Source organism: Elgaria multicarinata, chromosome 15 (assembly GCF_023053635.1).
Source record: "Elgaria multicarinata webbii isolate HBS135686 ecotype San Diego chromosome 15, rElgMul1.1.pri, whole genome shotgun sequence".
NCBI lineage: Eukaryota > Metazoa > Chordata > Lepidosauria > Squamata > Anguidae > Elgaria > Elgaria multicarinata.
In genome coordinates, this window is record NC_086185.1 from 7124363 (window position 1) to 7151710 (window position 27348).

General features: G+C 45.2%; 2 protein-coding genes across 2 annotated transcripts in view; both read left to right on the plus strand.

The window, feature by feature from the left end:
* CAPN6 (calpain 6) overlaps positions 1-27348 on the plus strand; it is a 325901-nt gene that overhangs the window by 123085 nt on the left and 175468 nt on the right. The gene's annotated exons all lie outside the window — the stretch shown is intronic.
* The window catches only part of DCX (doublecortin), a 104172-nt gene continuing 77502 nt past the window's right edge, over positions 679-27348 (plus strand). Inside the window, exons 1-3 of the mRNA XM_063141571.1 lie at positions 679-744; positions 2501-2891; positions 20779-21119. Of these exons, the coding sequence (XP_062997641.1) occupies positions 2528-2891; positions 20779-21119 (705 nt within the window). The 5' untranslated portion in view covers positions 679-744; positions 2501-2527. The remainder of the gene's footprint in view (positions 745-2500; positions 2892-20778; positions 21120-27348) is intronic.

A 27348-nucleotide genomic window follows, 5' to 3' on the forward strand; every position in this document is an offset into this window, starting at 1 on the left:
TTTGTGGGTTGCTGGTTGAGAGCTGGCTGCCACTGTGTGAACAGAGTGTTGGACTAGATGGACCCTCGGTCTGATCCAGCATCAGGGCACTTCTTATAAGGAATGAAGTTGCACTCCTTCTTTAATCCTGAGCTAATTTCTCATCTTCTTATTCCAGGGCTCGTGGGCAAATTCTGGGTGTGAGCAGGATAGGAGAACATTAGCTTCCTCCATCACTTTCTCACAACCTCGCTGTCCGGCTCAGAGCACACATGGAAGCTGTGATTTTAACAGGAATCATGAAACCCCACATCCAAGTCCTTCCACACCTCCCTTGCATCTGCAGATTGATCACTGCAGCATAAATCAAATGTCAGCTATTTCCAGCTGGGACAGGGAGGTCATTAGAGCGCTTGGAGACAATGGATGGTTTTCCTTGGGAAAGAGCGAGCCATGCTTCCAAGTTGCAGCTCATCCAGCCCTCTTTAGGGAAATCTAAAATCTGAAACGATGCTGTCCTTCCTTCTTTCAAATACGGAGAGGGGAGAAGTCTAACATGACAATTGGTCATGACAGTGAAGGCCAACGAGGCAAGATTACATTGCAGAAGGGGGTGTGAGCGCATGGACAAGACATTAGGCACTAGGACCTAGAAGAAGTCCCAGCCCGACTGGCAGGAATTTCTTGCTTGGAGCTCAGACAACAAAGGCAGAGTGTGCCTGGGTTTCTCCCTCTCAGCATCTCCACCCTGCGAGCTGAAAACCGGTAAGTACAGCTTGAGATTGTTCCAGGCAGAGAAAGTAACAGATGTCAGATGCAAAAGATGGGGAGAAAGAAAGACTTCACATTTGAAACCAGTGCTGCGTTTTTACCTCCCACACCCACTGGGGAAAAAAATAATAACCCGATCCCCCTTTTGAAAAGTTGTGTTGAGAATCCATTGTTTCAAGAATACCATTCATGTACCTCTAGGAAGTGCCGGAGGGGGCGGAGGGGGGGGGAAGCACTTTGAAACTTTGAGGAAGGAAGGTGGACCGAAAACTCCCCTTGCTGCACAACAGCGACAGGACGAAGGTCAGACCCAGGTCACTGTGACACTGTATAAAAATGATCGAAGGTGCCGCGACGGCACAGGGGCCAGCTGGCCGGATGGGTGGGTGGCAGAAGGAAAGCAACAGCTTTTCCTGGGATTTGTACCTGATCGCTGAGCCCTGGGTTTTAATCCCATTTCTGGGGTGCGCGAATCCGCTCCGAGCAGATGTGAGTTGCATGCTAAGAGTCTCCTGCTGCCAAACCGATAGCGGTGTTTTTCAGCGCGTTCTCTTTTTGTTCGCAGTGGTGCATTGCAAGGCGATAGGACCTCTTGGGCTGTAGTAGCCCCTGCCTGCAAGTATTTCTGCCAGACCACTCTCTCTCTCTCTCTCTCCCCCCCCCCCCCACGCCCCGCTGCACAAATTCAACGGAGGCTCTTGTTCGCGCTAGTATTGCGCGTACGGCTCTGAACAATGAAAGGTGCACTTGCGGTGGTGCAAGGGGAGATACTTCTCTACGACACTGGCAATTAAAAATTTTGACAATTAAAAATCACTTCATTAAGAGGAAGGAAGGAAGGAAAATTTAAAAATCCTTCCTTATAACATGACAGCTGAAATGAAATATTGTAATTCAACATTAACTGCCCTTTGACTGTTGGGGTTATTTTCCCCCTTCTAGTTCCATTTTCGTGGAAATCAATGCTAGTCTCTCAAATTGATTGATAGCTAGGAGGGGTCTGTGAGTGAGGGGAGGGCAGGCTCTGGGTCTGACTGCTTCTCCGTTCCTTAACAGCTGGTCACAAAGAAACCGGCATTGTCGCTGCCTGTCTGTCTGGTCTACCAGCCATTTCAGGGCATGGCTCCCCGTTTGAAATGGCCCTCAGACTCCCCCCATCAGTGAATGGACAGGTTGGAAGCCCTTGCAGGCAACAACACTGGTTCTTTGGGAAATTTAGTTCCTGAGGCGTTGGGTATGCTGAGCTTGTCACAGGCACCCAACGCTCAATGGAAGTTTCTCAGTCTACGGCCGCATCTCAGCTGTGGTGAACTTCTGTTCTCCCAACTCAAGATGTTCTTGGATGAAGCACATCTTGCAACAGTGCCCATGGCTATCTCCAGTCCAGCACTGGAGATTCAGCACTGATCCAGATATAGAAACTGTTTGCTTCAATGCAATGCTATAAGCTGTCAATTAGTGAATCTTATCAGTTTTATTGCTTAGGAGGAATCCTCCCTTCCTAGCAGTTGAACCATTCTCCCATCCCAAATACATGGACACACACACACCCCTTTATGGCTTCATTCCAAGAGAAATAAAGCACAGAGGAAAGTGTGGTTTTCTTCTCATATTTTTTTTTTAAAAAAAAAGGTGGGGGCAGAAAGAAGTTCAAATCCAAGATCTCCAAAGCCAACCATTTCTCTTTCCAGATGCTGGGTTGTCTCACTGCAATTTCCCTTTGCCTCCTTCCTTTCCTCCTCTACCTCAGCTTCACATCTCTAGGGGTCACCGAGCTATGGAACTTGATTTTGGACACTTTGACGAAAGAGACAAGGCGTCCAGAAACATGCGAGGTTCCCGTATGAATGGCCTGCCTAGCCCCACTCACAGCGCCCACTGTAGCTTCTACCGAACCAGGACCTTACAAGCGCTGAGCAACGAGAAGAAGGCCAAGAAGGTGCGTTTCTATCGCAATGGGGACCGCTACTTCAAGGGGATTGTGTACGCTGTCTCCGGTGACCGTTTCCGAAGCTTCGACGCCTTGCTCGCTGACCTGACCCGGTCTCTGTCCGATAACATTAACCTGCCTCAGGGAGTTCGCTACATTTACACCATTGATGGCAGCCGAAAGATTGGGAGCATGGATGAACTGGAAGAAGGTAATTAGCAGGGAGCAATGATCGTTCGCTGGTCCAGGGAGGGAGGGAGGGAGAGAGGCTGGGCCGAGAAAGTGGCACATTGAAAGTCACGCTACCTCAGCCCTTGTTGGGTGAGCATGGCCCGCGATTAAATGTGTGGCAGTGAAGAACACAACCAGCCTGAATTTCAGCAAGGGCAGCCATTCGCCCATGGGTGCTTTCTTCATCAATGCCTCTAGCCTTTATCCAGAACCTTGGGAGGGTGCATATCCTCTGGATCATATCAAATTGCCTCATTCCTGGCTGTTGATCCATCTAGCCCAATATTTGCTCGCTCTCTGACCAATAGTGGCTTCCCATGGTTTCGGGTGGAAGTCTTTCCCCAGCTCTGCTAACTAGGATCTCTTAACTGGAAATACCAAAGACTAGAGCTGGGACTTCTGGTGTGTAAATCATGTGCTCTTAGAGGAGCAGGAAGGGAATAAGCCCATTAATAGAAGATACATGAAGTCCTCTGCTGGCTGTTTAATGTAACAGAGTCTTCCCTCTGTGCTTTAAAGGATGTGTCTGGTGTGTGTGTGTCTACGATGCCTACGATGGGGTGAAGCTACAGTAGTGTTGTATAATTCTGTATAGTTGTATGATTCTGTACAGGCTGCAGGGTATCATGTTGCTGTGGTGTGCATGTGCATTTGAAGCAGAGTGCCTGTTCATGTACCTCTCTCTGTGTGTGTATGTGTGTGTGATGCATTCAAAAATGTGTATGCAGAGTTGTACATTTATTCTGCCTCTTTGTGAAGAGAGCCATGCCTGTGGGGTTTGAGATATTCTGTTCACTCTGCCAATCAAGAGGTTTCTCACCTGACCAGTAGTGGCATTGTCCACCAATGATTTGTGTACAAGTCCTTGTACCATGGGGCAGAGGTGTGTTCAGCGCTATATCTGTGTTTAGGGCACGCATGCGCATAAGAAGCCATAGGCAGTATATTTGTAGGGTGAAAATTCTCAGATTGAATCTAGTATTAGAAAGCATGGGTGTGTACCTTACTTCTATTGAAATATGTTTCTCTGTGTGCTGAATTTGGTGAGGGGGAGGCTGTTTGCACTTGGGAACATGTCTGCAATACCCTTCGTGATGCCTTACATCCAATATGCTTTGTACGGAAGGGGGTGTGCCCGGGATTTCTGTAAGAGTGGGTGTGAATTTGAACGAATGTGTTTGAAGGCTGTGTAAAAGTACTTCAGTATGGGTGTGTCTAGGATAAACTGTGTCTGTGAAAGACATTTGCACCACATTCTGCAGGGTGTATGTATCCGTGCATATATGCAGTGGTGCCGGGTGTGCTTAGTGAACAAATTGCTTGCCTGTAACGGTGACTCAGTGTCTGCAGCGTCACCAACTCCAAATACTCCAACATCACATTGCAGGTTGCAAATAAAACCAAATGTGGATTGCCTTAAAACTCCCAAGGTTTTTTAAGAAGGGGGGGGGGGAATGAAATGCACTGCTGCTGTGATCTTTAGTTCGGTTATTTCTTCTGGAGGATGCTTTTTCTAAGTGTTTTTTTAATTATTATTTTAAAATCTCATCTTTATTGCAACAATTGAAGAAAAATGATCTCTTAAAGCACAAGCTGAGGTTCTCATGCTCCCAGTACCTGTGGCTCGCAGAATCTTTCTTTCTTTTTCTTTCTTTTTTTTTAAATCACAGGACTTGCCATAAATCTGCATCCGTGTGTCTGCAGGGTGTGTCCCTTTGTCTGGGGCGAATGTGTTCAGTGTGTGTATAAGGTGCATCTATGGAGGCTCAAAAGGGATGGTACTCCGTGTGCCCATGGGGGAAGGCGAGTCTGTTGAGCGAGGGAGGGCTATACGTGGGGGATTTGAGTGTGAAGCCGTTGGAGTGGGGGGAGTGGAGGAGGGTATACAGTATGCCCCCAGCAATTTGCCTGCCCCTAAGGAAAGAAAAATGGGTGTAACATTGCCTGGAGGAGAGAATGTGGGAGGATGCAGTATAGCGTGGTGTCCAATATTTTTGTATGTGGTGGTACGGGGTGAGTTTGAGGGGTGTGCCTGCAGAAGCAGGCAGCTACTCAAAAGCATGCCTGCAGAGTGCCGTCCTTTGTGATCAAGCAGGGATCTTGTGTTATAAAAGATCGCCCCTCTACACAGCATATCTGAGAGGCAAAAAAACCCATTGTGCATAGTATGTATATGTCTACATTCACACACACACACAGAGAGAGAGAGAGAGAGAGAGAGCTTTACAAGCCTCTGTTAGATGGTTTCACTCCTGATGATGACAGTGGCAGGTAAGCTACCTACAAGCATCCATGGCTCCTAACTTTTTACCTGCCTGGATAGATGTGCCAATGCTAATTGCATTCCTGTTGATTGTCTTCCTGGAGATACAAACACTCAACCTAACGTCCTTACTAATCCCTCTAAGGCTATGGGCAGACTTTCAGCATCTCTGAAGTTACTGAGCTATCCTGCCACTTGCCTTTAAGCCAACGGGGTGCCATCTTGAATGATGTCATTCCCCGGATATACGACCCCTCAAGCTAGGATCTCCAAGAATGACATCATGGTGTCAGCTATCGACCAGGCCTGCTTTGTTATCTTTTTTTGCCACGGGCTGAAACCTATGTGCATAATATATGAAAAGGACACCCATTGGCAGGGGCTGCCGCTGCTGCCAGGCCAACGGTTTCATTCTTTGTTTCAGTGTCTGAGTTCCATCCATTGATGGGGGGGGGGGGGAGGGGGGGAAGCCAAGCGACTTTCTCAACGCATTCTGAGACCCCGTTCAAACAGGAGACTCTGACTGTAATTCCCTTTCTTAGAAAGCAACACGTTTGAAGCAGTGAGATACACAGAAAGCAAGTTATCTGGAGCCATGCCTCCCTGTGTGCCTGTGAAAGCCAAGGAGGCTGTCATAGTGCATGGATCTACATGAAACAAAACCTAGGTGTGTGCTATGACACTGGCTCCTATCCATCCGTGTTACACGTGCCTCATCCTTTCTTCCAAGGTGAAACAGACACACTCAGGAGCCGCTGGGTGCATTTAAGCAGAGGCGGTCTGTTCGTCTGTCCAGAATGCTATAGATGCCTCTGGTCGAGGCCGGTGGCTCCGATATCAGTGGGGTGATGAATCCGCTTTGGGTTCCGGTCAGGACCAGCCAGAACTCCAAAAGTGCTCTCCAAGGTGCTGACATCAGCCTCCGCTGCTTGCATCCTGCATTTGCAGATCTTGTGTTGAGCAGGGCATTAAACTAAGTGACCTCTCCTCACCCTGCAAATTTAAACTGTAATCTCCTTGGTTCAGGGATCTGGCAGTTTTGTCTTACCTAAGGGGGAGCCTAGAGGATTTATGGGCCTGGGGCAGATGGATATTGGGGGCTCTGTCACTCCCCCCATCACACAACAAGGGCTGCGGTGATCAATATGGCAAAGCTGAGGCAGGCACCAGCTGTACCTGCAGGAGGGGTCTTCGTTTGCAGGGGCTGGGAGGGGGGGAGTGACCCTGTTGCTCCCCCTTCAGGGCAGCCCTGGTATTGCCACAGTAAAGTGTCATCTACATGGCTGGTACTATAGAGATAAATAAAATCGTAGTCATAACGTCATGAGAATTTACAACTAATAAAACTCATGTTTTCCTTCCTTCCTTCCTTCCTTCCTTCCTTCCTTCCTTCCTTTGATAAGTGAATAAAATTGATTTGTTGTTAAAATTAAGATTTTTTTTATAGAACAGTGAGGATTACTTATATTACTCCCGTAATTATCTTTTTGTATACACAGAAAGAGGTAATTTTCTCTTTACAACCTCTGCAAAGTACTATAAGATGCCCCTATGGACAACTAAGGGCTAAACTACATGTTACGTTAAATGCATAGAGTTTAACTGATCCTCACCATATTGCTTACCTTAGTGTAAGTGTGTGAGGCTCTTGATCCAGATTGGGACCACTGAGTTTTAAACTCCCCCTACCCCAGAATTAAAAAAAGATATTGGTGCCAACATTTTTTCCTTTTTTTATTCCCTGCATGAGTTTTTTTTTTAAAGTCACTGGGTGGGGTTTAATCCTCCTCTACCCATGTGTGGTGTCACTGATCTGGATTGGGCCCTACACACTTACACTAAGGTAAACAAAATGGTGAGGATCAGCTCTATGCTACGCATTTAACATAAGGTATAGTTTAGACAATGGCCAGATCTATACCAAGCAGGATATACACTTTGAAAGTGGTTTGAAAATGTTATATGGAATGTGTCCTGGGCCCCAACAGTTGTCAATACCGTTATAAACATGGCTTGGGACCGCAATACCTGATAGAATGCCACTCCTGACATGAACCTACCCGTACACTGCGCTCAACATCTAAGGTCCTCCTCCGAGTGCCTACTCCGAGGGAAGCTTGGAGGATGGCAACAAAGGAGAGGACCTTTTCGGTGGTGGCCCCCTGACTGTGGAATGATCTCCCCGATTGTTATCTTTCAGGCGCCAGGTCAAGACTTTCCTCTTCTCCCAGGCATTTAAAGGCATTGAACGCTAAGTTTGTTTTTTAATGGACCCCAGAATTGTTGTTTTAAATGGGTGCTGCTGTTTTTATACTGTTGTTTTTATGTCTCTGATGGTTTTTAAATTTTGTATACTTTTAATGTTTACAGTTTTTAGCTTTTGTGAATCGCCCAGAGAGCTTCGGCTGTGGGGCGGTATATAAATGTAATAAAATAAAATAAAATAAAATAAAATAAATAATAAACCGTGATAAAGCAGTAGTGCAGAGCCTGGCTAAGACTACATTTTATTTTGCTTACCTGATATTTTAATGCCATTGTACGATTTAGAAATCTGAAAATAATAGTAACCAAACTGATTTACCTCTTCCTAGTTAGTCCATGAATAGGCAGTTGGTGCCCCAGGGGGTTCAGTCAACCCCCCTCCCTGATCACCAAATACTGCCACTTATTAATGCACAATGCCTGCTTTCTGAGAGCACTTTGCTTGAATCTACAAGCAAGCTGCTGAGATGCTTAAACCTTTGTCCAAATCTCTGTTGCTAGTAAGGCAAGAGAAAAGCGGCTCAAAGGGGCCATGCTTGCGTTGGCACATGGGAGAGAGTGAGTCCGTGTGCAGAGCCAATATTGTTCTTCTGGTCTTCGCTGCCAAGCACGGTTGCAGAACTTCAGTTAATGGAATTCTGTGAAGAATGTAGCATGTTTACTAGTCCAAGATGTAGTGATGGTCACTAGAATCATAGAATCATAGAATAGCAGAGTTGGAAGGGGCCTACAAGGCCATCGAGTCCAACCCCCTGCTCAATGCAGGAATCCACCCTAAAGCATCCCTGACAGGTGGTTGTCCAGCTGCCTCTTGAAGGCCTCTAGTGTGGGAGAGCCCACAACCTCCCTAGGTAACTGGTTCCATTGTCGTACTGCTCTAACAGTCAGGAAGTTTTTCCTGATGTCCAGCTGGAATCTGGCTTCCTTTATCTTGAGCCCGTTATTCCGTGTCCTGCACTCTGGGAGGATCGAGAAGAGATCCTGGCCCTCCTCTGTGTGACAACCTTTTAAGGATTTGAAGAGTGCTACCATGTCGCCCCTCAATTAGTCTCCCCTCACTAGTTTCGATGTCTTTAAAAAAGAGATTTGCTTAATTCCTGGAGGAGGGGAGGTTATTGCTGTCTGTTGGCCATGATGGGTATATGGAAACACGCCCCCCCCCCCAGTTGAAGAACAGCCTGTCACTGAGTGCCAAGTGGACATGTTACTTAAAAAATGTAGCTTGCAGCTATAGACTTATTCTTTCTTTCTTTCTTTTTCACTTGGGGCTCCCAATTTTTATTTGGACCCCGCCATGTTGGGAGGGGAAGTTTAATCCTCCCCCCAACCATGATTTTACTGATAAATCACCCCTCCTACATGACCACAGGGCTTACCAAAAAAAAAGAAAAAAAAGCACCCATTGGCACCAATAGCTCCGCCCACCCATCAAAGCCTTGTAGTCAGGCAGAGTGTGTGTGTGTGGGGGGGGATTATTGCTAAAATCATGAATGGGCAGGGAAGGGTCAACCCTCCCCTCTACCCATGGGGGAGTCCCCGATAAACAATAGACCCCCCAAATGAAAAACAATAAAGAGATACTTACAAGCTGTGTAATACGTAATTTGGCCCTGAGTGTCAGTTGCTTGGGGATAAAGGGGAGGGGCTACTTCCTACACGTTCTTATTTTGGACTTCTTAGAAGCTTCCAGTTGGCCAGTGTGGAAATTAGGATGCCAGACTAGGTGGCCCTTTAGTCTGATCCAAGAGGGCTCTACTTATGTTCCTGCTTAGTCTCAGTGAAGGCTGGTGGCTCTGGTGTCAGTGGTGTGGTGCACCTGCTCCGGGTTTCAGTCAGAACCAGTCAGAATTCCTTGGATAGCTCCTTTTGAGTTCTGACTAGTTCTGACTGAAACTCAGCAGATTTACTGCCCCATTCACACTGGAGCCACCAGACTCCACGGCCTCAAGCTTAGTTGCTGGCAGTAAGAGCATTAAGTGACCCTGTTCAGACAACACACTAAGCCATGGTGGTTCAGCATTAGGGCTTAGTGTGTTGTGTGAGCCATTCTTAACCATGGTGGCTACATAACCATGGTTTAAACATGTTCAGTAACCCTTTGCTGCAAAAGAGTTAGCGGGCTAACCATAGCTTAGCATGTCGTCCAAACAGGCCCAATATTTTGATAGCTTGGCCATACCCCCTTTTGCCTTTCACTCCGCCCACCACTGGAATTTGGTCTCCAAGAGTTTCTCCCCCATGGAGTTCAGTCCTCAAGCTGAAAGAAGTTCTGCACCACTGACCTAGAGTGTTCACAGCACACTGTATCCGGCTTCCATTTTTGCAGTAGTGAAGACAGTCTTAGCAAAATCATCCAGTGCTTTGCTCTGTTGTGACGCTGAGCCAGACGCTGTCTAGAGGAATGGCAGTGCAGATAGTCAGAGGCGCAAAAGAAAACCCTGGGATGCAGATGTCCAGGTATCAGGACTTGGACCCAAAGTTTAAAGGTTTTAAGCTCCTTCGTTGGATCTGCAAAGGTGGGAAGCAGGGAAAAAGGGGGTGGAAATGATTTCCCCAGCTCCTATCTCAGCCTTCCTCTCAATTCTAAACAATCCCTCATTCCCAGCACATTCTGCCGATCTCCAATGGTTGTTGGAGATGATGATGATGATGATGATGATGATGATGATGATGATTTATATAGCACCATCAATGTACATGGTGCTGTACAGAGTAAAACAGTAAATAGCAAGACCCTGCCGCATAGGCTTACATTCTAATAAAATCATAATAAAACAATAAGGAGGGGAAGAGAATGCAAACAGGCACAGGGTAGGGTAAACAGGCACTGGGTAGGGTAAAACTAACAGTATAAAGTCATAACAAAATCTGATGGTGGCTGAGAGGCAAATACAAATACAGGCACAAAAAACACATTTTGGGAAACTGGTGGAATAATCCTACTCTGGAGATCAGTTCGAAGGAAAGACTGATGCTGAGATAACAATACATCAGGTGACAATCACTGATACAACTTGATAATGATACCACAACCCTCTTGGGAAATGGCTAGTAGGGGTGGGGGGTGTTCCACCATTCAGCTTTCCTAAAGTACAGTCATTGGCTTTGGAGGTATCGTGATTCAGCTGCCCCATTTCAGGTGGAGTTTGCTCATCCAGAGGCTCCAAAACACGGAAGACTTTATATTGTTTTTCTCCTCTTCCAGCAAGCCTCTCAAAGCCTTCTAACCCATCTCAGTTAATGTCTTCTCCCCTCCTTTCACACTTAACTCATAACAAGTCTCCCACGCTGGCAAGTTTCTTTCCTTCCTTCCTCCGGCTGGAAGTTCTGGGTGTGCTGCATCACTGGAGCACACCCAAAAAGTAAGAATTGAGCAACTGGTGGTCCCCGGCCCCACAGTCTGAGAAACGCTGTTAGAGAGTCCTTGTGTATCAGGGAATATAAATGTGAAGTTTAACTGTGGAAAATGCTGTCAGCTGCGGAAGAACCATGCTTTCTAGTGATTGCTGAAGGCCAACTAGAAATGAAAAGAGACGTTAATGGGCTACCATTTATAATAGATCACCAGCATTTATACCTGATTTAGTAGTTACAGTGCAATGTAATTCATTTTCGAAAGTGACCTTATTGCTCATGGTTTGAGGCTAGGTTCATGCATCAGGAAAGCAAGGAAGAGAATAGCTTAGGAAGGAAACATTAACATTCTATGTTGGCACCTTGAGTTACCAGCAGGGACGCTAGAGGATTTCATTCACTCTGCATTTCTGAGCAAACTCACTTGATTCACACTTCCCAGACTTAGTAAAGGTATCCTTTTGCACTTCTCGGAATTTTGCAGTCCAGTTCTTGGTTCAAAAGATGTACCAAATATGTATTTTAGGTTAACATAGGGTGACCCTCTGAAAAGGAGGACAGGGATCCTGTATCTTTAACAGTTGTGATGAATTTCACCAGGTTCTCCATATACACAAATAACACCTGCTGAAATTCCCTTTTCTATGCAACTGTTAAAGATACAGGAGCCTTGTCCTCCTTTTCATAGGGTCACCCTAGGTTAACATGCATAGAAGCTGTTTATTTCAGGGTAAATAGAATACGAAAATATTTATTGTTGTCACAAAATATGTCCTAAGATAATGCAAACGTTCATACTTACGGAAAACAACCACCACCATAGATTGATCCTGAAATACCGCAGAACGGATTTATGAATAGATACATGTGGAATGGGCTGGAAATAGACTGAGGCACCCACCTCCAGTGATTAGAAAAGGTTAGTGGAGAAACAAATTGAGACAAATCACCATCATATCCTCTCCCACTGCCTTGAAACTAAGGGTGGACAAATCTCTCAATGCTGGTTTTGCTCAGTTTCTCATTTTGCCAAGTGACAGACTTTGTATTTCTGGGCGCAAAGATTACTGCAGACGCTGACTGCAGCCAGGAAATCAGAAGACGTTGACTTCTTGGGAGGAGAGCAATGACAAATCTTGATAAAATAGTTAAGAGCAGAGACACCACACTGACAACAAAGGTCCGCATAGTTAAAGCAATGGTGTTCCCCGTAGTAACCTATGGCTGCGAGAGCTGGACCATAAGGAAAGCTGAGCGAAGGAAGATAGATGCTTTTGAACTGTGGTGTTGGAGGAAAATTCTGAGAGTGCCTTGGACTGCAAGAAGATCAAACCAGTCCAGACTCCAGGGAATAAAGCCAGACTGCTCACTTGAGGGAATGGTATTAAAGGCAAAACTGAAGTACTTTGGCCACATAATGAGAAGACAGGATACCCTGGAGAAGAGGCTGATGCTAGGGAAAGTGGAAGGCAAAAGGAAGAGGGGCCGACCAAGGGCAAGATGGAGGGATGATATTCTGGAGGTGACAGACTTGACCTTGGGGGAGCTGGGGGTGGCGACAGCCGACAGAAAGCTCTGGCGTGGGCTGGTCCATGAAGTCACGAAGAGTCGGAAACGACTGAACGAATAAACAACAACAAAACAAGTCCATTATGTCCCGTTTTTGCATCAGTTTACATTAAAAAGCCCCCCTATATATACATTTTCATGCATAATTCTCCTAATATACATATTGTTGTACACATTTTTCCTAATAGATTTATTTTGCAAGCAATTGTCCTGAATATAATTCATTTTTATGTGTTATTTTCATGAATATGCTCTTTTTGTGCACACTTTCCATTAATATACACATTTTTATATGCATTGTTTGATAGAGAATTGCATCACATAGGAAGCTGCCTTATACTGAGCCAGACCATTGGTCCATCCAGCCCAGTAGTGTTGACACTGACTGGCAGCAACAGCTGCCCAAGGTTTCAGGCAGGAGTTTTTTCAGTCCTACATGGCGATGCCAGGGATTCAACCTGGGACCTTTGGCATACAAAGTAGATGCTCTACCACCGAGCCATGGCCCCTCACGATTCAGAAAAGTATGAATATCAGTTTGCACATTGAGTGACACATCATCCAGGGACACCGTGGAGGAAAATGTTTAATGAGGCCTCAGGCAAGCATGTAGAGCCCTGGCAAGTGCATGAACACACCATGTGTTGACACCAGGCCTGGTTCAGACATATACTCACAATCATAGGTGTGCACAAGGGGTGTGCTGGATATGCTCACCCTAATGTCTCAAGCAATAAGCGCCAAATTGAGGGGGCCATTAAGTAGGAATCCAGAGGGAGGTCCAAATGCAGTGGGAATGGTCCTCTGGCTGCAGCAGGAGCAAAAAGGAATCACTCTGCCAGGAACCTCTCCACTGGGAGCCATGCTTCAAAGAGGTCAGGAGGAGGACCCCTGAAGGCTAATATTGCCTTGTAAGCCCCTCCTCCAGTCAGTGTCACCACAACGTATGTCTCGTGTTGGTGGGATGCAGAGGACAGCTCTTCCAACAGATCTCAAATATCAGGCAGACATATTTAGGAATAATGCCTGCCCTGACGAGGAATAAATTCTTGAGGTTCACATTGTCCCAGCGGACAAACGAAGTATGTTGTTACAGTAAATAGGCCTATGGTTGGGGATAACTTATAGCCAAACTCAATGTGACGTTAATTAATTGCAAATGCAATTAATGTAAGTTTTATGTACATAGCAGCTGTTGCCTGAGGAAGCCTGAACCACCTCAGCAATATTACCCGGGTGGGGGGGAAAGAGTTTAATGCTTTCTCACCCGGCTACAGTCTCAACAAAAATGGCCTCTGCACCTCCCACTGCTGCTAGCAGAGGCTTCCCTTGCAAAAGGACAGGCGATTTTTTCATTGGGACCATGTTAGGAAGGGACTGGGTTTATTTATTTATTGCATTTATATACCACCCCATAGCCGAAGCTCTCTGGGCGGTTTACAAAGAACTCCCCATCCTCCCTGCAGAACCAAGTCTGCTCAGGTTTCCGCACAACTATTTATATAACAACAACAATGCATTTGGCCCTTAGAATAGCTTGCAAAACAGTTTGAGAGCCCCCTCCAAAGCCTCTCAGGGCCTAACTCAGGGGTAAAAAAAGTACAGCTCCCTAAACCTTGTCTGGCAGCCCCCAGCTTCTGCTGAACGAAGGTGCGAGAAAGGAAAACATCGCTCCAGGAACAGGCTCTATGGTTCCTGCCACAGAAGCCTTATTCCGAAAGTGTCCCTGCAGCATTCTAGGAAGCAGGGCTTGAAAGTTCCTGCCAAATTCTGAGCCTGCTCTGGGGATGCTCTAGGAATGAGTATTCTTTGTTCCTAGAGTATTGTCCCTTCTTTTTGAAGACCTGGTTGGAGAAGGGGTGTCAATCCGCTGTGACATGGAATATAGGCAGTTGCTGCTGGGGTGAATGTAAATGGCATGTGCATGAGTGGCGTGATCATGTGTGCACATGCGCACATGCGCCCCCACTGCCCCAGCACACACTCGACGTGGCCCTTGGGGCCAAAGACATTGTGTACCTGACCTAACAACTGCTTTGCTTCCATAGTGCACTGTTATAGATATCTCTTTTCCCAAAACCCAGTACAAAACAAGGACGTTTTTACCACTTGTTATCTAAACATTTCTACAATCAAGAGATATTAGGTTAACTAGCTTCAGCACAGCGGGGTGTTGTTGTTTCTAATGGTTTACGTCATTCTGAAAAGGATATCGCCATAGTCCCAGAGGGGATGTCCACCCTGCTGTGCTGATATTATATTATTTGTGATGCTATCACATGTCCCTGAAGGGGCTGATGGAATTGGACAAACAAAAGAAGGAAAGGGTCCCTGGAAACGAGAACACTGGAAATATTTTGAATCTCAACGTTTTATGGGTTTTCAGAGCCTCCTCACATGAAGCCGTTTACCATTCTGGTGGCAGGAACAAAGCAAAATCTAGAGAAACCCAGAATGGTTTTAAGCGTGTGGAATTCCCACTTGAATTGTAAATCCCTGCAAAAGTGAAAGCGGAGCACATTCGTTGGAAATTCAATCCAAGTGTGGCACAGAATGGCAGCTCAGAGAGAGCTCAGCTGACAGGTGGAGAAATTGGCTGTTGCCCTCTGGAGAGGATTTGCTGGAATGAGTATTTATGGCTGAATTTCAACATGGCCACAATGCTGCTTCCTCTCCTTTGGTCTGCAAGGTGTTTAACCTGACGCTTTAACCAGATGGCTTTTGCATGTTTTTGCAAGCTGCACGCGGTGGGTTGGATCCAGACGCAAGTTTGTGCAAGTGGGCTGGTGGAAGTGGTTTTCTTCAACCTCTCCTCTTGATGGCAGCCCCATAAAAATGATACAGAGAGGATTGTTGGACCCAGATGAAGGATGTAGGGGAAAGGGGGCTATTTGCTAGTCTGCAACCAACTTTCTTTTTCATGCAAGCCTTACAGACTCCCACACCTCACATTCCTGAGCCAAAAATAAAGGCCTGTTCACGTGCCATTTAACCCATGATTTGCTGAGCTGTGTGTCACTTCTGCTTTGCGCAATCAAACTCCGCTCAGCTCGATCATAGGTTGTTGCATGACATGTGAACCTAGACATGTTTGGCTGTTCATGGGTAAAATGATCCAAAGTTAACCTATGAACTAATTGTGGGTTACCTTTGGGTTGTTTAAACCTCAAAAACCTAAAGCGTCCAGGTTCTCAACCATCTACGATCAGGCCAATCAGAGGTTGATTATGCAAAGTGGAAGCAGCTTGAGTGCAAGCATACAATCTGGCAAATCATAACTTAATTAACCCATGACTACTAATTATTATTATTATTATTATTATTATTAGTAGTAGTAGTAGTATCCAGCCTTTTGCCCAATGCTGGGCCTGAAGGTGGCCTTACAAAGTCTAAAACATACATTGGGGGGGGGGGGGAAGGAAACATAAACATTTAAAATACACAACAAAATTATAAGACATTAACATAGATGGAGGGCCAGATTATTCTCCAAAGGCCTGCTGGAACAAAAACGTTTTAGCCTGCTTCCGAAAGCCCATCAAGGAGGGAGCCAGCCTAGCTTCCCCGGGAAGAGAGTTCCGGAGCACTGGAGCAGCCACCGAGAAGGCCCTCTCCCATGTTCCCACCAAGCGCGCCTGTGAAGATGGTGGCACTGAAAGAAGGGCTTCTCCAGAAGATCTCAAAGCACGGGCAGGCTCATAAGGGAGAATACGGTCTTTCAGATAACCTGGACCCGAGCCATGACTTCCTGCCATTATGTATGAACCAGATCTATATATCTTGGTGATATTTCTACCAACCAGACAAGCAACTGAATAATAAAAAAGCAGTCCGTTGGTTACACTTCTACGACATTGCAAGGAATCCACGGGGTGTGTTTCTTGGATCATGTGCAGCAGCCAAACCTCTTGGATTGCCATTGCTTGTTACACTTCTAGTATTGCATTCAGTGGTACTCCAAGAATTCCAACATCTTGAATGGAGCTGCAAATGGTCTTAAGATAGGATTACAACCCTGCTGTAAATATCATTGGATGGGTGGGGACCTGCTGAGACATAGCTCCCTCTTCCCTTCAAGGGTATTTTTGTCAGTTATTCTCACTCAACCATATGATTCTCAGTCCTCCCAGACTGACAATTACCATTCTGTTTTAGCTATTCTTTCACTCCATACATATTGATATATTTTACTGCCTTAATCCATTGCCTTCCTCATAAAGTGCTAAAGGCATTTCACAAGCAGAAGTAATTTAAACTACACACAACTACGCCATAAAAATCCCATTTCTACAATCAAAGCTAAAACAATTCAATTAAAGCAACAATGCAATATTCATCATTAAAAGCCACGTTTCTTTGCAGAAATGTTGAACATAAATTCTCCTCCAAGGAGTGAGGGAGAAGAGAGAGAGAGAGAGAGAGAGAGAGGGATCTTCAGGAAGTTATACTTGATTAAAAATGAGGGTAGCGGGAACAAACTAAAATTACATATTCACACAGAGCATCTGAGTTTATTTGTTTTATTTTTGCTATGATGAATTAGCATTAGACCTGGAGAAACAATAAAGAGGTAAATACTACCATCCGTTTCGATGTAAGCTTATTAGAGTCTTCCTTGTCTTATAAACCTATTAGTGTTCTTGCCATATGTTGAATGAAGTGAGCCTGTCCATCAACATCCTGAGCCTGCTGTGATCAGGTAAGGACATGCAACGACATTGTGGCACAGCAGGTGTGCTTCAAGACAGCAGCCAGGGAAAAATTGGAAGTCAAAATTAATTTTGGCTAACACAATAGTAGCGCTAGCTTTGTTCAGTGGCGACTGTACAAATCACCCCCAAAGAGGAAAGGCGTCACCCAAAAAGAGGACTAAAGAGGACAGTGATTTGCATACAATTTACATATTCTATACAAATTTAGAAATTATAATTTAAATAGAAATACAGCAAATCATGCCCCAGTGTGGAAGACTGGAAACAGTTGACCTGGAGTCACAACATTTACCATTTATTTATTTATTTATTGCATTTATATCCTGCCTTTTTTCCTCCAAGGAACCCAAGGCTGCGTTCATAATCCTCCTCCTCTCCATTTTATCCTCACAACAACAACCCTGTGAGGTGGGTTGGGCTGAGAGTCTGTGACTGGGCCAAGGTCACCCAGTGAGTTTCATGTCCGAGTGGGGACTAGAACCCAGATCTTCTGACTCCCAGTCCAACACTCTAGCCACTACACCACACTGGCTCTGTACTTCTCGTTTTCTGGGTAGTTCGCCACACATGGCAAGTAGGGTGGTCAGCCAGTGGGGGTCCAGTGAGTGGGCGCAACCTGGACTAGGGTGAGTTTTCTCCTCCCTAGTTACACTTTGAAACCTACTAGCCTGGTTCCTATGCAATGGTAAACCATCGTTTAGCATCATGAGATCAACCCGTAGTAATCTTCAGGCCTGCATACTCTTCCTCATCTCTCCTCTGGCACAGCTGTTAGAAAGATAATGCACGGTGTGGAGAAAGTGGAGAGGGAGACATTTTCCTCCTTCTCTCATACTATTAGAATCCAAAGGGCTGATTGGTGGAAGATTCAGGAAGAGAAATGGAAGGACTTCTTCACACAGCACATAGTTAAACTATGGAGTTTGCTACCACGAGATGTAGTGATGGCCACCAAGTTGGATGGCTGTAAAAGAACCCTTATCTTATTCTCTTGACTGATAAATGCCATTCACACAGCTGATCATCCATCACTGTTGCTTATTTTATAAATGATTAAAATAAACTGAGTAAAAAAACCACCTCCTTTTGGGGGGGAAATAGTTTTCTGAAATGAACAATCATTGTGTTCTTTCCAGTGAGGAAAGTAAGCAGTTACGTTCAAGTACAGTCATAAAGTTTAGGAATTTCACCTTAAGCAATACAATTTTAGCACAGGTGGAGGGGGGTCATTTAATTCCTAGAGAGGTGATGGGATCCCTCAGTTCTATATGTATGGGGACAAGCTGCAGTTGTTGAGAACAAACCACAGTTAATTTTTAGCTCTTCCTTATTCATGTATCTTGGGTTGTATCCAAGGTTAGTCCTTCCTAGAGGAGGCCCATTGAAATTAATGAGGCTTAAGTTAGACTAACATTGGATACAATCCTTAATCTGCTGCTGTCAATGTATTGGTGTGTTGTTGTCATTTAGTGCGTTTGTTTACATTATTAATTGTAAGTTTTGTGAGATGACCTCAGAGCTATATATGCAAAATACCAAGGGCCGGACTTAGTATAAGGCAGCTTCCTATGGTCCTAAGTCCTTCACAAGCCATTGCTGCGGTCAACAGATATAAAGGTTTCAAACAACACAGCCTGGACTGGACCCTTCAGTTGCGAATGATAATAATAATGATGATGACCGTATGAGTGGGACTGAGACGTCGTGCTGAATTGTGCAGGGCTCCAGTTCAGGTTTGCAGCTAACAATCCATGAGTTCTTCCAGGAAACTCGATTCTCTCCCCATTTCCCACCCATCTTTCTGTGGTCCCCTCCCTCCCCACCTCTCCAGTGGAGGTTGGTGGCTCCGACGGCCGTGGAGTACTGAATCCACTCCAAGTTTCAGGCAGAACCAGTTTGAACTCTGACCTTGGATAGCTCTTCTGAGTCCTGCCTGGTTCTGTCTGAAACCCAGAGCAGAATCACGGCCCCACTGACATTGGAGCCACCAGCCTCCACTGCTTGGGAAACCCCCAAACTGAGGCCGTACCCTTGCATAGCCCTTAACACAGCATTCCACAACCTGCTGCCCAACATCTGCATTGAAGTACAACTCCCATAATCCCCAGTCTCAGTAAGTCCATGGCAGCTTTGTTCCAGCACTACATTCTATGTCAGGAGCAGCGGAATGTCTTCCTTCAAGTGGGTTCAATACCTCAGATAGCTCCTTTGGAGTTCTGATTGGTTCTGACTGAAACCTGGAGCGGATTTACAGCCCCACTGAGTTCAGAGCCACCAGCCTCCACTGTGCCTCTCAACAAGCCATCCGTCTGCCTCAGCCACTGAGCATGCTCAGGCCTTTTTGAGCTGTGTGTGCAGCTGGCTGGCCTTTTCGGCTACAGACCAATCCACACTCAGAGTATGAATGCACTGTTATTATATAGGATCTTGGAAAACTTTATTTTTATGTCTTTATTTGGGCAAATCAAGGCGTCCTTTAATTTGTCTCTGCCTGACCACAGTCTCACTTCAGTCAGTCTTTGACTCTGAAGATATCCAGATATTGGTCCCTCCTTCTTAATAGCCACTGATCTGCCGGGATTGGAGACATGGGAAGGATTTATAGAGCTGCTTTAAAACGGTTTATTTATTTATTGCACTTATATACTGCTCCCATAGCCAGGGCTCTCTGGGTGGTTTACAGAAATTCTAAAATTAAGATTAAAACGAGTATACAAAATTTAAAATTCTAAAACACAGAACATACACACATAAAGCATTAAAAACCGTTAAAAAACCTAAATGTGTGGGTGATTAAGATGTGCCGCCATATGCCTGGGCAAAGAGGAAAGTCTTAACCTGGCGCCGGAAAGATAGCAGCATTGGTGCCAGGCGATTCTCGGCAGGGAGATCATTCCATAGTCTGGGGGCCACCATCGAAAAGGCCCTGTCCCTCGTTGCCACGCTCCGAGCCTCTCTCGGAGTAGGCACCCGGAAGAGGACCTTAGATGTAGAACGTAGTGACTGGGTATATTCCCGTTGGGAGAGGCGTTCCATCAGGTATTGTGGTCCCAAGCCATGTAAGGCTTTATAGGTCAAAACCAGCACCTTGAATTGGGCTCGGAAACATACAGGCAGCCAGTGCAAGCGGACCAGAGCAGGTGTTATATGGTCGAACCTTCTGGTTCCCGAAATCAATCTGGCTGCCGCATTTTGCACAAGCTGCAGCTTCCGAATATAATAGTATTCTATATAGTATAGAATATATATATATATATATATATATATAGTATATGTAATATACTAATATAATAGTATATTATATATTTATTTGTTCCCTGCCTTTCCCTCTGGATCAAGGTGGGGTACAACGCTAATAAAAACACCATAAAATACATACAACTAATTCAAACGTTTAAAACCAGTTGCATCATTAAAAGCAGTAGGGACAACTGTTGCAGCCCAGGATGCACTACATATACAGTTTTCAAACCGTTTTCAAAGTGCCATATTCTGCTTGGTGTAGATCTGGCCATATTGATATTAGTTGTGGGAGCATAGGTAATATTTTCCACTATTTTAGAAAGCATCTGCATTTTAGAAATGTGATTAGAGATTGGACTGTTTCCCCCTGTTCCAGCTGGCTTTGGTCATGGAAATAATAGCATGCCACAATTTGTCGCTACCCTTGAGTCACCCTCTTCCCGTTTTTCTCTTCTCCAAAGGTGAAAGTTACGTGTGTTCCTCAGACAACTTCTTTAAGAAAGTGGAGTATACGAAGAACGTCAACCCGAACTGGTCTGTCAATGTGAAAACCTCGGCCAGTGTGAAGGCCCCCCAGTCCCTGGCCAGCAGCAACAGCGCCCAGGCAAGGGAGAACAAGGATTTTGTGCGTCCCAAGCTGGTGACCATCATCCGTAGTGGGGTGAAGCCCAGGAAGGCTGTCCGTGTGCTCCTGAATAAGAAGACGGCGCATTCGTTTGAGCAAGTTCTCACCGATATCACGGAAGCCATAAAGCTGGAAACGGGCGTCGTGAAAAAGCTGTACACCCTCGATGGAAAGCAGGTAAGGCCGTTTTGTTCAAACACCCCTAATGTCCTGAGTCTCGCGTCAAAACAGCAGTGGAGCAAGCCATGAAGTTGTGTAGTTGCAAATTCAGAAACAACTGTTATAATTAAAAATAGAAATACAGTACATCTCACCATAGTGCAGAGAACTGTGACTAGGTAACCTTGCCTGTTCAGTCTGTTATGAGTGTTTTTTCAATCGTTAAACTGAAATTGGATAAGAAAGCCCTTCAAACAGAGGACTCCTTCAAGGATTGCTTGCAGCAATCTCATAAACTTCCTGTTGAATCACAATCTTTAGGGGAAATAAGTGGCGCTAAGATATAGCTAGGGCTCAACCCAATACGTAATGTGCTAACATTTAACTGTAATTAATTAAAGGTGCCACCCTATCTGGAGGCCCACCAGCCACTGAACTCGGAGGTTGATGGCCATTCTGTGCAGGGCTGGAGGAGTGTCGAAGTGATAATTGCCTCCATGCTTCTCTTACTTTGCATTTTTGCTAGATGGGTTATTTTGCCCATCTAGCTGAAGCTTTGCAGAGTGGGAGGGAAAGAGGCAGGGGCGGGCAGAGGATTCTGTGTAAGTCGCTCCCAGCGGTCTCCTCTCCTCCCCACCCACAGAACTGCCCCCTTTCCCTCCTCTCCAAGCTCGCATTAGTGAACTCGTAGAGGCCGCTGGCATGGAGAGGGAGAGGACTGGAAACTTGGGATTCTGGGTCCAACGTCAGAGCCCTGCCTCCAGCCTCAGCTCCAGGAATCTGAAAAATTGTATGCCCTACCCGCAGAACACTGTGTAGGGCCATAGGATGGTTCTCTGAATCCCTGGAAAGCGAGGTGATTGTTCAACAGAACATCCTTAAAATGGCTGAAAGGCCATGCAGGTTCCACCCTTAAAGGCAGGCAAAAATAATTTCAACAACATAAAAAAATAAAAATAAAATGCAGCACACTCATAAGCATACTATGCTGAGATCTCTGGGATTTACTCTGAAGTAAGTACGCCTAGGATTGCAGGTTTAGCTCCCTCCCACAATCCTTTGCTGTCTTCTTGTCCCGTGTTCCTTGCCTGTGTTTTCCATTTTCCTTCCCTGACACGAAAGCCCTGCTGAGCAAGTGAGCATCTACTGAAGCCTAAAATTAACCTGCCAAAGTGGTCACCATCTGTTCCTAGAGAAGCTAGACTTATCATGCCAGTGGTTGTTGTTACTAAATTGTCACTGCTATTAGTATCAGGTGGGGGAACGCAGCCAACCATCTGAGGAAAACAGATGCACCAACAGCACTGACCAAAGCACCAGTGAGCCGTGAATATTCTCCAAAGGATTGGGGTTTTCTTCTTCTTTTCTCTAAAATAAATAACATAGGCAGCTTGTACTGGAGTATTTTGCCTTTAGGGTACAATCTGCACTAGAGCTGAGGCAAAATTTCTCAGAAGATGTTTTTCTGAGAGGAAATTTCTGAGATTCCCCCCCGCTCACCGCCCTAGGAAAAGAAGGCGACTTTACCCCCCCCCCCCCCGCAAAAAAAATTATTCTCTGCTCATTTAGGGGAGGTGGGTATAGACCACTATTTTCTCTCCATAATGTTCTGAAATGATGCTAGGTCTAAGGAATAATAATAATAATAATAATAATAATAATAATAATAATAATAATAATAATAATAATAATAATTCTTACCCACCTCTCCCTCTGGATCGAGGCGGGGAACAACATAAAATACAAAATGACTATAAAATACATAAAACTGATTAAAAACACATAAAACGAATACATTATTAAAATAACAGCCAGACATCTTAAAATTCGACTGGGTAGGCCTGCCAGAAGAGATCCATCTTTATAGCTTTTTTGAAATTCAGAAAGACTGTTAAGCTGGTGAGTCTCTGCCAGCAGGCCATTCCACAGTCTGGGAGTGGCGGAAGAGAAGGTTCTCTGGGTAATGGTTGTGGAAGATGGCTACCAGCTCTGCTAATAGCAAGCCCCAGGCCTAATCTACACCTGCCATTTCAGAGATTTCATAGAATCATAGAGTTGGAAGGGGCCTAACAAGGCCATCGAGTCCAACCGCCTGCTCAACGCAGGAATCAATGTACATGGGGTTCCCTGGTAGTCACCCTTCCAGAAACTGACCAGGCCTAGACCTGCTTAGCTTCATCAAGGTTGCGGCATGTGGTCACGAGTTCATCCCTGCATGTCCAAATGATGCACAGTTGATCCCAGAGTGAACTGGGGATGACTACTTAGTTCTCCTGGATATCTGGGACTGGTTTGTCCCGTTTTTTCCTGCCATTTCAGGACCATCCCAAGCTCCGTGGGTGGTGTGGCTCTCCCTCCCAGGGTCCTCCCTCTTCCCCATGAAGGGGTTGATGGGAGTTGTAGTCAAGCAACACCTGGAGGGCCACAGGTTCTCCATCCCTGACATAATGGAGATACTGAGGAGTGAAGATGGGCATCTTCTGCATGCAAAGCAGGTGCACTACCTATGATCCCTGTGGGCTCCTTGCGCATTAACTTCCTGATCTCATAGGACCTTTTCCCAGACAGCATCTGCTTCCCCGATCTCTTTCTGTCCCTAAGGCCTGTCTGAAGTTATTTATGTATGTATTTGTTACATTTGTAGACTCCCCAACAGCAACAGTTCTCTGAGTGCTGCACAGGTAAATTAAACATCTAGAACACCAGTTAATAAAACAGCAATAATAAAACAGCAGGGGTAAAAATGCTGCAACACATGATGGACCCAAAGTAAAACCAACGGCAAAAATAAATCAGTGTGAAGGTCTAAAAGCACTAGGGCAGCCTTCAAAAGGCCAGGAAGACTAGAAAGATCTTCACCTGCGAAAAAAAGGGCACCATTTAACTGCGAGGCAAGCCCCTCTGGGGTGTGCATTCCACAGATGAGCTGTCTTGTAGTTACCCCACTCAGCCTCAGATGATGACCTGAGGGTTTAGGTGGGAGAAAACTGTCCTTCAGGTAACTGGACTCCAAGCTGACATCATGTGTGTGATCATGAGACAGCTGTTGTTAGGGGAGGGTGTATAACTAGTTACAAAATGGCAACTATGGGGTGTGCAGCTATTTTTGGAATCACTGAAGTTTGTGGACCATTTTCAAAGGCAAACTAGAATCCAAACTCAGCCCAACTGATGAAGTTTCCTTCCCTCTAGAGACTCCAAACATTTTTATGGTCTCTGTGCAGTTGAGGGTAGGATGAGGAAGTTAAGGATGAAGGTTATCTAAAGCTTATCAAGAAACAATGTCCTAATTGCTCACATCAGTGAACAAGTCCGACCTAGGGATCTTTTATAGAGATCAGGGAAGTATCACCTGATCTTATCTAGCCTATTGGTGTGATGGCGTTTCCTTAACTTCCGGAATGCTCCTTGTAATTCCCTTCTTTTTGCAGTGGTGGTACACAGGCTGACTTCCTGTCTGCCAACCTGAAGGTCTCATGTTCTTGACTTGCTCTTGGATTGAATCCATACAGCAGGGCAGGATATTTGACATCCAATTCAAATACCAGGAACCGGTCTATATACAACCATGGGGTAACCTAATGATTTTAACAACGATAATGAAATTCAAGTGTCTTCAGAGATCATGTAAAACATAAAATTTAGATATTGGGAATTGCCACCAAATGTTGCCCAAATCAGAATTGAATTGACTTCTCTGACAGAACCTTTCAGGAATTGTATGATGCATTGCCATCTTCAGACTCTAAGGACTCTGGCCATGAGGGCACTTGCAGCAAATCCCACATGCTAAACTGCTTAATCAGCAAGACTGCTTTAAGCATCTAAGCCTCAGATAGTGTTGAGGCAGAGTCACGAAGCCTAATTCCTACTTAAGGCTCAGACTTGAACTGCTCCTTGTTGGAGCGCCATACAGACAACCTTTCTTGCTTCCAGCCCCACCTGGAGCTTTCCACGGTGCTGATTTCTTTCTGTTTTGCTTACCTCCGAAATCTGACCTAATCTGAACCCTGACCAAAATCTGATCTATAGCAGATCCCTGCAATCCAAGTTATAGCACAGAGCATCAGCAGAACACCTGGCCTGAAATGGTACAGGCATTTGGAGCAGCTGGCCAGTTGAGGCTGCAACTCAAGACATGCCATTTTAAAGGAAAAGTTCCCTTAACTTTGTATAGCAGTGAGCTGAGCCAATCAGATGCTGACTTTTGGAGGACACAGCCAATGAGGCCACAGGAGCAGTGAAGAGGAATTCTTTTCATCCCTCTACCAGTGTACCCGCCTTATGTACAGTTTTCTGCAGCATCTTGCTAATAGAGCAAGTGGGCAGTATGGCCCGCCAATGGTCAAGTTATGGTCTAATAAGATTTGTGTCTTATCCTTCCTTATCTCCATATTGCCTATCAGCTGAACTGTCTTTGCAAAGAGAGCCTATATCCCATGGGCAACACAGTCATGCACAAATTATTTTTTAAATCCTTCTATTTTGTGTAATATCAGTTTAGTTTCAGGATCTGCTCAAGGAATGTGGGTTTTTAAACCCAAAATTTGGATCCCTCTTCCCCAAAATGCAATATTGGATAGCTGTTTTCCCCCTAATTTGGCATGCATCCATGATTTTTTAAATCATGGCATTACAGTGAATTCAACTACATTTCCTGTTGTATGGATATATTATATTATATTTAAACGATGATGCAATAGGAACATTGGCCCATTGTTTTATGGCTCTGATTTCCATAAGTCTTTCACAAAGTGCTTTTGCTTCTTCAAAATGTTACCTGTCTTTTCCAGTGAAGTTACATACATATTCATGTGTCAGGACATTTGCGGTCTTACTCACCAGAGAATTCCTCGTCCTGCTAGAATGTTCCCCTCCGGCCATCTTTGCCTGTACAAGAATGCAATGTGGCAGGTGATATAGGTGAACTCCAGATTCTTGTTGGAAAAGCAGATGCAAACATGTAGCAAGACGAGGTCATTTTTAGCTTCTGCAGAGGTGATTTTGCCATCGTCGTTTAAGTGATGTGTGAAGTGAGTTTGTTCAAGCAGAGGAAGAGAAAGAAAGGAGGGGGGAATCACTAGGGAAGAACAGTTTCCAAAGAAAGCTTCTTGAATACGAGTCCTGGCTAAAAATACAAATTAAACAGTTGTTTCCAGAGGAATTGGTTTTGCCACTCTTGACGTTGCTTTAAGAGGGTCACGTGGTGGTCACAGGTCTATGACACGGATCACACAGTGTCATGAGGGGATTCACTAGCCCAGCTGTGGGTCCTCCAACAGTGTCAAACTACAGCTCCCATCATTCACAGCCAGCAGAGACAGTAGCAAGAGATGATGGGATTTGTAGTCCCACAAGAACTGGTAGAGGGAAAAGGTAGGGAAAAAGATTACACTGATGAACTGAAAAGTGTAGTGGTGAAGATTGAAAAGCAGGTACTGATCATGTCAGTCCCCTTGGTCACGCCTGCAAGGACAGTCCAAAATTGCAGGCAACTGGATGGATCCACCACAACAAACTAGTTCTCACAGTTTTCATCTCCACACGAAGCAGGCCTTTTGTAAAGTGTTTGGGTCTTAATTAGAGCTGTGCACAAATAGTAGGGTGACCATATGAAAAAGAGGACAGGGTTCCTGTACCTTTAACAGTTGAATTATAAAGTGAATTTGAGCAAGTGTCATTTGTATGCATGCTGCACCTGGTGAAATTCTCTCTTCATCACAACAGTTTAAAGACACAGGAGCAGTGCCCTCTTTTGTATCTGGTCAAGAGGGCAGGGCTTCTGCAGCTTTAACTGTTGTGACAGAGAGGGAATTTCACCAGGTGCAACATGCATACTAATGACACCTGCTGGAATTATCTTTATTATTCAACTGTTAAAGACACAGAAACCTTGCCCTCCTTTTCATGTGGTCACCCTACAAATAGCTTCTCAAAATTCTCCCTTATTCCTTTGCTGTACATCTCTCTCTTTCTCTCTCGCTCTCTCCCTCTCCCCGCCTCTCACACACACATGTACATCTGACATATACAGCAGCTGGGGTGGCACAAAACGTCGCAGCTTTTGCAGCTTTCTGGATCTGCGATCCCCTTCGTGAGGAACAATGGGGTTAATAAATGGTACTGGCTCTGCAGGGATCATTATGCAGCCAGTCTGCCCGAGGGGCAGCAGGGCAGAGCAGGATGGTGTGATCCTGCATGCCTCTCCTTGTCCGTCACCATCTGCTCTCTGCTCCTTAGCTGATAG